The 12,978-nt window shown below is 37.7% G+C and overlaps 1 protein-coding gene across 1 annotated transcript in view; it reads right to left on the bottom strand.

Moving 5' to 3' along the window:
- Positions 1-12,978, bottom strand: part of NBEAL1 (neurobeachin like 1) — a 194,099-nt gene that overhangs the window by 120,885 nt on the left and 60,236 nt on the right. The window contains 2 exon segments of the mRNA XM_078147544.1: positions 8,675-8,981; positions 9,855-9,940. Of these exon segments, the coding sequence (XP_078003670.1) occupies positions 8,675-8,981; positions 9,855-9,940 (393 nt within the window).

Below are 12,978 nucleotides of genomic sequence, written 5' to 3' on the forward strand. Positions count from 1 at the left end.
TTCACTCTGGTCTCTACCCAGGAAGGGTATCCGCTCCCCTGCAGCCACAACACTAGTGCTCCTCCTTGACCTTGTTTTTGCAACTAGAGTCTCTGTTCCCTTGTGACTAATCAGAAGTGCTCCTCTCCACGCTGGAACTGCAACCCAGAACTGCTTAAGGGCAAAAGAGTTGCCACTCAGCACCAGCTATACCCAAGTGCCAGCAAAGGGTCTCCTGTAATCTCTTTCTGACCAGTTGTCTGACCCTCCCCCCTTATTGTTTCTAAGCTGAGAACTCTCAAAACTGCTGCTGCTATCACAGGCATTTCCAGGGCCTTCCCATGGTGCTAACATGCTGCACTGCAGGCCAATACTTACTCTGGTATCACAGACCTCTCCTACTGACCTCCGGAGTTGTCTTAGGCTAGAAAAATATCTCAGTCTGACCTCTTGTTGGCTGCGCTGCTCCAAAATTTGATTTTAAGAGTTATTTTAAAGTTGTTTGGATAAGAAGGCTGGGAGAGTTCAGCTGGGTTGCTACCTATATTCCACTATCTTGACTCCACTCCCTGTCAAGATCATTTTTTATCCCAAATCTGTCATCTAATACATTGGCCATTTTCCCCCAGCTTTAATATGTGAAAATTTGATAACCAAACCATTTATGCACTCTTTTAGGTCACTAACTAGAATGCTGAACAGAACAGGACCATGGACAAAACCCACTGGCCTAACATTAGAAACTATCTTTCTAGGTTGACATCTATCCATTAATAAATATTCTTTGAAATCAACCTGTTTTGAATCCATGTAACTACTCTATCATCCAGTTCACATCTATTTTGTTCACAAATATATCATTAAAAAAAACTGCCAAATGCTTTGCAAAAAGTATATTAAGGCTAAAAAAAACTGCTTTGCTTTACCAGTCTTGTTTGCCATTTAAAAAAAAAAAGAAATGAGATTAGTCTTGAATGCCTCATTCTTAATGAATTCAAATTGACTCTTGATCATTGCTTCTTTTTCTAATATTCATATAATATCTGATCAATAATCAATAAGAATATTTTGCCAGGGAATGATACAAAGCTAACAAGGATATAAGCAGGAAAGTCACAAGCATTTATTAACATCTTACCACATGCCAAGAACTGTGCTAAGGGCTGAGGAAATACATACAAGGCCAAAAAAAAAAAAAAGTAACACCTACCATCAAGAAACTCACATTCTAATGGAAGAAGACAATACATAAAAAGGAACTGAAGGAGTAGAGAGGTTTTCACATATAGGCATGGTGGCAAAATCCAGGGAGTCAGTAGCAAAGCCAGGAGGGAAAGGAAGCATGACCTGTGTCCTTACCCAAAACTGAGGCCACTGGGAAGAACTCTCTAATGGGAGAAAGGGGCCAGTGTGGTAGAGGGGCATTCCAAGGTAAGTAGGTAGCTGAATCTGGGTTGCAATTTTCAGAGAGTCAGAAACACAGCCAGGAGGGTCATATTCTTTTGGAAGATTTGGACATTTGTTCATCTCTAGTCCTAAAACATATTACCTATCTCCCCCCCCCAAGATTCCTTAAATATCAGCACATTCTCAAGTTTTTTCAGTTCAGTAATTAATGATGATGATGATGATGATGATGATGATGATGACAACGACGACAACGACGGTGATAAAAAAGAAGAGCTAGCCTTTACATAGCACTCTTTACAAATATTATCTCATTTTATCTTCACAACAGCACTGGGAAGTAGGTGCCATTACTGTCCCCATTTTATAAATGAGGAAACTGAAGTATACGTAAGAGATGTCCAGAGTCATACAGCTATGAAGTATCTGAGGCTAGACTTGAATTCCATTACTGTACACTACAGGTCCAGTACTTTATTGACTGCACCACCTAGCTACCTAGTGTGTTATTTTCCAGGACAGTCATCTGAACTCATTTAAGAAACTTCAGGAGGTCTTCTCTTACAAGTGCCTCACTTATGTTAGAGGGAGAGAAGAAGGTGATGGACAGGGCGAGATATAATTAGTTCTATAGTTCTGTGATCTTACTGATGTGAGTATTCCCTACAGATATAAAAAACAAGGAAAAGGATGGGTAACAGTGTTAGAAGATATCCTGCTAAGCCATCTCTGGCAATATTGTAGTTAAACATTGATCCTTCGGTTTGGAATCAGGTTGGGGGTGGGAAAAGTTAACAAAACACCCTACTCTCCCTTCATTTGGCCCCAGCCAGGACCAGAAGTTTTGAGAAAAAGTAGTCCCTTTGGTTCACAGATTAAGGAGGTAGCTTTCTATCATGAATAATAAGAGCTAAAATCTATCTATATAACATGTACTATGTGCCAGGCACTGTGCCAAGCCCTTTTCAATTATTATCACATTTGATCCTGGAAGTAAGTGCTATTATTATCTCTATTTTACAGATGAGAAACTGAGTCAAACAAAGGTTAAATGGCTTGCTCAATCAATCAGTAAACATTTATTAAATGCCTGCTATGTGCCAGGCATTGCGTTAAGTGCTAGTGTCTCAGGTCAAATATAAATGACTCCACACCCAGTGGTTTATCCACTCTATCATCTAGCTGGCCCCCTTACAGGACAAGAAAGGATCCCTTTAATTCAAAACTCTAGTTCCCAGAGTCCTCACTCTTGAATCCATTCTCTCTCACTTCTATATCTAATCAGCTGCCAAGGCCTGTCCATTCCACCTCTGTAACATCTCTTGTATGTGCCCCCTTCTCTTTATGACACTGCTACTGCCATGGTTCAGGCATTCATCATGTCATGCCTGAACTACTATAACAGCCTTCAAATTGGCTTCCTTGGTCAAGCCTCTCCTCACTCTAGTCATCCTCCATTCAAATATCAAAGAGAACTTAAAGTACAGATCTGACTCAACAAACTCCATCAGCTCCCTATTGCCTCCAGGATCAAACATAAATTCTTGTTTGGCCTTTAAAGCCTTTCATAAAAATCTGGAAAGACTTACATGAACTGATGCAAAGTGAAGTGAGCAGAACCAGGAGAATATTATACACAATAATAGCAATATTGCACGATGAAGAATTGTGAGTGACTTAGCTATTCTCAGCAATCCAAGACAATCAAGGATTCATGACGAAACATGCTATCCACATGAAGAGAAAGAACTATTGTTGTCTAAACACAGACTGAAGCAAACTATTTCTCACTTTTTCCTTTTCTTTTAAGTCTTCTTGTACAAAATGAATAATACAGAAATGTTTTACGTGACCACACATGTATAACCTATATTAGATGCTTACCATCTTAGGGAGGAGATGAGAAGAAAGGACAGAAGGAATAGAATCTGGAACTCAAAACTTTTTTTAAAATGTTAAAAATTAAAAGTGAATGTTAAAAACTGTTTTTACATGTAACTGGGAAAAATTTTTGAAAATAAATACTTAAAGAAAATGTTAAAAATTGTTTTAACACATAATTGAGGAAAAAAATAAAATATTGTTTAAAAAATAATAATAATAAAGTCCAGGGCAGCTAGGCAGCACAGTGAATAGAGCTCTGGCCTTGGAGTCAGGAGGACCTGAGTTCAAATCCAGCATCACACACTTCACACTTACTAGCTCTATGACCTTGGGCAAGTCACTTAACCCCAATGTCCTCACCCCGCCCCCCCAAAAAAGCAAAAAAAACCAAAAAGAATGTTAAAAAAAAATAAAGTCCTTCATACCCTGGCCCACTCTTACCTTTCCAGTCTTCTTATACCTTACTCCTGTTCATGTATTTTACAATCCAATGACTCTGACCTCCTTGTTGTTCTTTACAAGACACTTTACCTCCCAACTCCATGCTTTTTTCATTGGCTTTTTCACTGGATATTCCTCAGAATGCTCTCTCTCCTCCTCTCTACCTCCTGGCTTCCCTGGCTTCCACAAGTCTCAGATCAAATCCCAACTTCTGTAAGAAGCCTTCTGCAGTTCACCATAATGTTAGTGTCTTCCCTCTGTAATTATCTCCAATTTATCCTGTACATATCATTTCTTCAGTAATTTACATATTGCCACCTCCCCTCATTAGACAATCATCTCCCTGAGGACTCAAAATGTTTTGCCTGTCTTTGTCCCAGGACTTAGTACAGTGACTAGCACACATTAGGTACTTAATAAACGTTTGCTGCCTTGAATCAATTGGACCATCCTGAGGATGCAGCTTTTGGTTTATCATTGGGATAGAACCAAAACTCCATCCAAAACTGACTCCTTTTTTGGAAAAGGGAAATCACTTCCATTTAATTTCAGTGTCAGCACTGCTGGAAGAGATATTGCCTCAACCTAATGGAAGAATCTGGGGAGCAGAACTGGATTTGTCCAAGATAGAAGACAACACAGAAAATGTTACCTGACTACAGAGGAAGTGGTCGGTGAGACTTCAAGACACAAGTCTTCAGAGGCTTCTCTCCTAACCAAGGTATTCCTCTCCATTTAATTATGAGAAAAGAGGCTTGACTCCACTTCAGCTAACTCTCTCTTCTCTCCCAGTTTACCATGAAAGCACTGAACATGGATGACTGAAAGAATGGCGGTGCCCTTGACAGTAACAAGGAAGTATGGGCTATATCCTTTTTAAGCAGTAGTGTTCTTTGGTGGCCACTGGTAAATATGCTGTTCTTCAAACACTGTTTTGTATCTCTGCATGAATGATGCACGGTGAACAATATATACTTTCATTTGCACTCTAACAAAATATGCATGTTATCCAGGTACCTGCACACTATTTTTTGTAGTTCTGATTCTGAATCAAGCTAAATTCTGTTATTTAGATTTTAAACTTCCTTTTCATCCACTGCTTTTTTAAAAACCTGTTTATGATAGAATTTAACTAAAGTCTATTCCAGGTTATATATTGGTTTTCCAGTTCAAAAAATTACAACTACAGACAATTCTCACCTTATGTAAATTCACATTATGCAAATTCAACTTTACATAAAGAATTCTGAAAGAAATCCGCATTCCAAAAAACACCTATGTTAACATTACTGTACAGTATTGCACTCTCTCTCCTCTTGTCCCTCAGCTGGTAGCCTCCCACCCTCCACTCCCACCAAACAAAACCTAAAAACAAACAAAAAAAACCCCCTTCCAAATAAAAGCAAAGGAACATACATATATGAAGAGACCACTGCCACCGTCATACCCCAAATCAGGAGCTTGGCTTAAGACATCCTACACCTAGAGAGTAGACTTTTGCCTCACTCTACCCATGTGTATGCTGTCCCCAGCATGTTTTTCCTCTCAGTTCTAGCCAGGACCTCCATGTGGCTGACCTTGCCCCATGTGTTCCTCCTCCTGCTCTTCCTTCTCTGTCCCTGGTTCCCATGTATCCTTGAACCATATGCCAACTACCTCCCTCCACAGGCATGGCCCACTTCCTGATCCCTTCCCCAAGTCCAGGGGCAAATTCACATTACATGAAAATCATTATATGTAGAGGTCTTTGTAGAATGTAAAAGTCTTCAAAACCTCTACAATCCACTCACATAAAGCAAGAACTCTGTGTGTGAGGGGCAGCTAAGTGACGCAGTGAATAAAACTCTGACCCAGGAGTCAGGAGGACCTGAGTTCAAATCCAGCCTCAGACACTTGACACTTACTGGCTGTGTGACTGGGTAAATCACTTAACCCCAATTGCCTCGAAAAAAAATAATAAATTGCTATCTCACTGGAAAAACAACTGACCTGGAAAATAGATCTAGGAGAGATAATTTTAAAATTATTGGACTACCTGAAAGCAATGATTAAAAAAACAGCCTAGACATCACCTTTCAAGAAATAATCTAGGAGGGGCAGTTAGTTGGCACAGAGGAGTCAGGAGGACCTGAGTTCAAATCCAGCCTCAGAAACTTGACAATTACTAGCTTGTGACCCTGGGCAAGTCACTTAACCCCAATTGCCTCACCAAAAAGCAAAAATAATAATAATAACAATAACAATAATAATAATAATAATAATCAAGGAAAACTGCCCTGAGATTTTAGAATGAGAGGCTAAAATAGAAAGTGAAAGAATCCACCGATCACCTCCTAAAAGAGATCCCAAAATATAAACTCCCAGGAATACTGTAGCCAAATTCCAAAGCTTCCAGGTCAAGGAGAAAATACTGCAAACAGTCAGAAAGAAACAACTGTGAGCCACAGTCAGGATAACACAAGATTTAGCAGCTTCTACATTAAAGGATCAGAGGGCTTGGAATATGATATTCCAGAGGGCAAAGGAGCTAGGATTACAATCAAGAATCATCTACCCAGTAAAACTGAGTATAATCCTTCAGAGGGAAAAACAAACATTTAATGAGATAGAGGACTTTCAAGCATTCTTGATAAAAAGACCAGAGCTAAATAAAAAATTTAACTTTCAAATACAAGACTCAAGAGAAATATAAAAATGTAAACAGAAAAGGTAAATCATAAGGGACCTGATAAGGTTAAATTGTTTACATTCCTACATGAGAAGATGATACTTGTAATTCACAAGACCTTTCTCATCATTAGAGTAGTTAGAAGGAGTATGTATAGACAGAGAACCAAGGTGTGAGTTGAATATGAAGGGATGATATCTAAAAAATAAAAGGTGTGAGAGAGGAATATACTGGGAGAAAGAGAAAGGGAGAGGTAGAATGGGGTAAATTCTCTCACGTAAAAGAGGCAAGAAAAAGTTTTGACAATGGAGGGGAAGATGGGGGAGGTGAGGAAGAGTGAGTGAACTTTACTTTCATCAGAATAGGCTCAAAGAGGGAATAACATACACATGCAATTGGATATAGAAATCTATCTTACCCTACAGGAAAGTAAGAGGAGAAAGGGATGAGAAAGGGGTGGGGGGAACACAGAAGAGAGGACAGATTTGGGGAAGGAGTAGTCAGAAGCAAAATACTTTTGAGGAAGGACAGCATGAAAGGAGAGAGAGAACAGGGGGGAACAGAATGGAGGGAAATATAGTTAGCAATAGTAACTGTGAAAAAAATTTTGAAGTAAGTTTCTCTGATAAAGGCCTCATTTCTCAAACATGTAGAGAAATGAGTCAAATTTATAGGAAAAAGAGCCATTCCCCAATTGATAATCAAAAGATATGATCAGTTTTCAGATCAAGTAACTATCCATATCATGTATGTTTGTATGAAGTAATCAGCCATATTAAAAAAAAATTCTCTAATTCACTATTGAGTAGAGAAATGTAAATTAAAACAATTCGGCGATACTACCTCATACCTATTAGGCTGGCTAATCTTACAGAAAAGGTAATGACAAATGTTGGAGGGGATGTGGGAAAAATGAAATTTTAATGCATTACTGGTGGAGTTATGAACTGATTCAACCATTCTATAGAGCAATTTGGAACTAAGCCCAAAGGGTTAGAAAACCATACATACCCTTTAACCTAGTAACACTACTACTAGGTCTATAACCCAAAAGAGATAAAAAATAAAAAGGAAAAGGACCAATATGTACAAAAATATTTATAGCAGCTCTCTTCTGGGGGCAAAGGATTAGAAATTGAGCGGATGCCCATCAATTAGAGAATGGCTGAACAAACTGTGGTATGTGGTTATGATGGAATAGTATTATACTGTAAAAAATGATCAACAGGATGCTCTCAGAAAAACCTGGAAAGACGTACGTGAGCCAATGCAAAGTGAAATGTAGTGTGTACAAAGTAACAGCAATACTATAAGATGATCAGCCATAAATGACTTAGCTATTCTCAGCAATACAACAATCTAAGACAACTCTGAAGGGCTTATGATGAAAAATGCTATCTATCCCCAGAGAAATAAATGATGGTGTCTGAATATAGACTATAGCATACTTTTTATTTTATTTTTCTTGAGTTTTTTTCTTGTCTATATTTTCTCTCACAACATGACTATTATGAATTTGTTTTGCATGACTACACATGTATAACCTGTATCAAGTTGCCTGCCTTCTCAGTGGAAGGAGGGAGGAAAGGGAGGGAGAGAACTGGGAACTCAAAGTTTTAAAAAATGAATGGGTTTTTTTGTTTTGGTTTGGTTTTTTTACAATTTTTTTTTTTGGCTAGGCAATGGGGTTAAGTGACTTGCCCAGGGTCATACACCTAGTAAATGTTATGTGTCTGAGGCCAGATTTGAACTCAGGTCCTCCTGAATCCAGGGCCAGTGCTCTATCCACTGCACCACCTAGCTGCCCCAAAAAAATGAATGTTAAAAATTGTTTTTACATATAAACAAAATAAAATGCTAAAAAAAATTATGACTATGAGCTCTCTTTTAAAAAAAAATGTATAGAAGTACCTTATAAATCACCAGTTCCAAAGAGTCAGGGATCTATGGAATCAACCCATAAAATTATTTTATATCCTTTTTCATAACATCAAAATTATTTCCATGCCATTTTTTTTCTATGTATAGTTTATTTATGTATGAAAAGACTAGTTTTTACTACATGAAGAGAGTTGGGTTTTTATGGTACTGCCCGAATTCAGGGAAAAATTTCTATTTTAATACATATTTCTCCACGTAAAGAAACCACAAAATGAATTAATTTTACTCTTGCTTATTCAATTCAAATTCCTAATACGCCCAAGTTGCTTATATTAATTATAATGACCTTGTATTTAGAAGGAAAGCAGAAGTATGCTGTGAAAGATATAACAAAATAAAAAGAGTAACACTCACTTAACATCTGGATCTGTAGCTCGATGAACCGGCTCTCCCATTGTCTGGACCTTCTATGAGGAGGTAATGCAGAGTGGTCTGAGTTCAGCAACTTGAAGTAGTTCTCCAAAATGGTGCTAGTGTCCACCTGCCGCTGGTCTGAGCTGCTAACCAGTAGGATGTGTACCACTTCTGTCAGGCACTTAAGAGTTAATTCTGCCTTCCTACTCACTTCCTGAGGATCCCTATCATCCCAGGAATCACAATCAGCCAAAACTCGAAGAAGAACTTCCATAGTAGCTGGTGAAACTGCTTGTAGAGCATTCCTCTGAAACCCACAAGATAATGATCAAATCTTAATATAAAATTATTTTGACCTTTGTAATTGAAGTATTATCTTTTTTCATTTTTACGAGCCCTACTATGGACCATTTAAGCTCAGGAATAATTTGTATTTGTCCACTGAATACTAGGGTTTTAAGTCTCCTCAAAAGACAATTCCTCACAGGAGCCAAGGGTTCTCATTTGTTTCCTCCTACTAACATTCAAGTGAGCCTAATTTTGTGAATGGCTTTTGTTTGAAAAGGAAGGCTATAATATTTTCTGAGGCTAAGGTAGAAAGTTGCCTAATTTGTCAATATCTCTTGGTTCTAATGCTATTTCCTCCTTTCTATTTGTTTCTATCTGGTTCCTATAGTTTCCTAGTTTCTGTTCACTTACCTAAACATTAAATTAAGCTATCTCCCTGACTCACAATATATTCAGCAACTTTTCCCACCCAAATGGCTCTGACCCACTACTCCTAACCTTGCTATTTGTGCATTAACAATTGTGACTCAACTATCTCCTAGTACCTACTTGCCCCTCCAGCCTTTGCCAAAGCACTTCATACCCAAAGCTACCAACTTCCTCACAGACTAGTCTTACAGAAACGTAAGCAATATCATTATCACTTAAATCACATGAATAGGAAGTAATTAACACTGTGAACCAAGTGCTCAAAAATTACAAGTATTCCTTTCCAGTACCACTATACTTCTGGCCAGATGATAAAGCAGGATCAGTTGTCAATTTTGACATAGGGGATAAAACTCTATGTTCAATTAAAAAAAAACATTTATTAAGCACCTACTTCATGCAGATACTTTGACAGCCTTTAAACATGTAACATAAGCTTTTGCTTTTTTAATATTTTCCTCACCTGTCCACCAGTTACAATGGCTCCAAAGAGATGTAACAGGCAACATTTAAGGCTTTCCTTGAGATGTTCACTTTCCTGGAAACACTCTACACATAAAATAGAGAAATCAGTTTATATTTAACAGTGTTCTTCTGTTAATTATATCTCAGTATTTAAAAGAGTAAGACAAGGTTGAAATGAACTTTTACTGGATCCTACTTCACTATATCTTGCTTCCTAACAGTATCAGTATGGCATTTTTATTGTTATCTTATCAATATTGATTAAAATGACACTCATATGTAATTAATCATAAATTATGAATTTTAATCAAGTCTTCAGGTAGCTTCCAATACAGAAATCAAACATGCACATTCTTGAGACTCTAAAATCAATCAAAAGATCATTATAGTCTCTTTCCTTTATGATATCTAATGTAAGTTAAGTGTAACTAGTCTCTGAAGTTTTCAGAGCGAACAAACATTAAACTGACAATTGTTGCTATAAGAATAATCTCAAATCACTGCTACAGCAAAAAACAAAACAAAAAAACACCAGAAAGGTGTCTGAAATTTAAAAACAACTTTAAGAAGTACACAACAATGGTTAAATAAAGGTATTTCTATACCACCAACATTTAAGAAAAAAATTTGTAAGTGAAGAACAAAAATGAAATTTGGTATAATTCACTGTTCTGAGGAAATAAGCTTTCGCTAAGCTGTATTTATACAGATTATAAAAACTAAAATAGCCATAACAGAGAATTCTGCTACCCAGGGCAAATTCAGTTGGGACTGGGGTGAAAATGTCAGTCTGTTTCAGTTGGCTGGAATGACACAGGGCTAAGCAACTCTCAGGAGAAAGCAAATGGAGGAGATACAATCAGAACTGTAAAGGAATTCATACCAATCAACCCTGAAGCATTTATCAAATATCTAACTATATGCCAGTCACTATATTTGGCACTTAGTATACAAATATTTATATGAATAAATACTCCCAAATGGCATAATAATAAAAGAACATGAAGAGAAAATTCCCAAAGAAGGAAATACAAAATGTTTTTAAACCACAGTGCTCAAATTCCTGAATAATCAAAGAAATGTACTGTTATGATAACACCCCCTACACTTGCTAAAATGGCAAAAAAAAAATAGCCAAAAAAATTTATAACAGTAAATATTGGTAGGGCTGCAGATAAATACACATTCAAATAAACTGCCTGACTGTATAGTGGTACAAACATTTAGAGAAGAATCCAGAACATGGGAAAAGCCTCCTTCCTCTCCCCTTCAAGAGCCCCATTAGCTTTTAAAATGCACCAGAAGGAACAATGGTTAAGAAAATAAAAGAGAAATAGCCAAAGGTTCCCCATTGAGACCAAAACAATATGAATAGAATGGAATAATTCTGCAGAATTTCTGAGCAGAGACCGGACTAGGGGGGAGGACAAGAGCAGGCCTAGATCAGAAAACAGGGCCCAACTATTGCCCAAGTGACAAAGCATGAAGCACACAAACAGCCCTGCTGGAGGTACAGCAAGAGTCCGGCATGCTACAGTCCCACCCAGGACACGGCCAAGAATATACCCAGCATCCAGGGAGCCCACGCCCAAACCACACCAAGAAAAAGGGCCAGAGCAGTACCTGAGACCAATCAGTCTCACAGCAATGCATAGAGCCAATTCTATGGTTTAAACTGTGAAAAGAAAAGAAGAAGAAGGTACCAACAACAAAACTCAAGTTAAGCCACCAGGAATCTGAGTCAAACCCCAAAAATTCATGAAGAAGGCAGGGCCTGGTCTTAGTCACCACATCCAAGACCAAGCAGGGCCTGCCCACACCATCCAAGAGCAGGCAAGAGAGCAGAATCTGAGCCAAGTACAAAGTCCAAATTCAGTAAATGAGGCAAAAAGAGAATGAACAAAAGAAAACTCCAAACACAATGAAGAAAATTCCTTGGACTGAGAGAAGCCCAAGTTATAAACCCAAAAAGATAAGAGCAAACTCCAAAATAGACCCTCATCTACAAGGGCAAAAGTACCTGGAAGAAATGAAACAAGGTATACAAAATGTAAGGATAAGGCAAAAAGAAGGCTAGGGAGGAAAGGAAGACAAGGAGAATTAATATTTTAGAACAAAGAGTAGAAAACCTTATACAAAAATTGAATGGTCTGAAAATTAGAATGAATAAAATAGAAAACAATATTCCATGAAACAGCAAAAATATTAAAAGACAATCTAAAGACTGAAAAAAAAACAGAGTAAAGGATATATACTATGAAAAAATAAAACACTTGAAAAAAAGGTCAAGGAGAGATAAACTGAGACTCCTTAGACTACTTGAAAATCATGACCAAGAAACCCATGAATATCATATTTCAAGAAATCATAAATAAAAAGTATCCAAACCTATTTGAACCAAGAGGCAAAGCAATAATTTGGGGAATTTGCCCCAAATTTTCTGGAAAACTCCCAGGAATGTCACAGCCAAAATGGAGAATTTAAAAGAAAAGGAAGAAAGGAAGGAAGTAAGAAGGGAAGAAAAATGTAAAAAGCCAAAAAGAAAGAGTTCAAGTACCAAGGAACCACAATGAAGATCATACAAGATTTATCTATAAAGAAAAGAAGAACCTGGAAAACAATATTCCTAAAGGCAAAAGGCAAAGGTTTATGACCAAAAATTTTGAAAAACAAACACTAAAGTCAAGAGAAAAAAATTGAATAATTTGGATGGGAATACATGATGATGAATTATTTACATTCTAACAGGGAAAGAAAAAACAAGAGTCCCCTAAGAAGCCACTAGGGTTCTAAATCATAAGAGTTAAGGTTCAAAGTTCAAGGGTTGTAGAGGGCCGGTCTGGGGAGTTGGAGGGCTTAGGCCAGCCCGGGTCTTACCTGTAGATTGTACTAAGCCCAACAGCTGTGAAACTCAGGATGTCTGCTCACCACCCCCTCTGTTCCGTCTCTTGAGAACAGGATGCAGGAAGGGAGGAAATGGATAGGGTACAGGACAGGACGCAGGAAAGAAAGTAACAGACAAGGTACAAGGAAGTAAGGAAATCACCTAATTAAATTTGTACTTTTCATGGAAAATAATGTTACTATTGCTTGATCCAGTACTATATAAGTCTGAGCCCTCA

Source organism: Phascolarctos cinereus, unplaced genomic scaffold, assembly GCF_003287225.1.
Source record: "Phascolarctos cinereus isolate Bilbo 61053 unplaced genomic scaffold, phaCin_HiC Scaffold_7;HRSCAF=346, whole genome shotgun sequence".
Lineage (NCBI taxonomy): Eukaryota > Metazoa > Chordata > Mammalia > Diprotodontia > Phascolarctidae > Phascolarctos > Phascolarctos cinereus.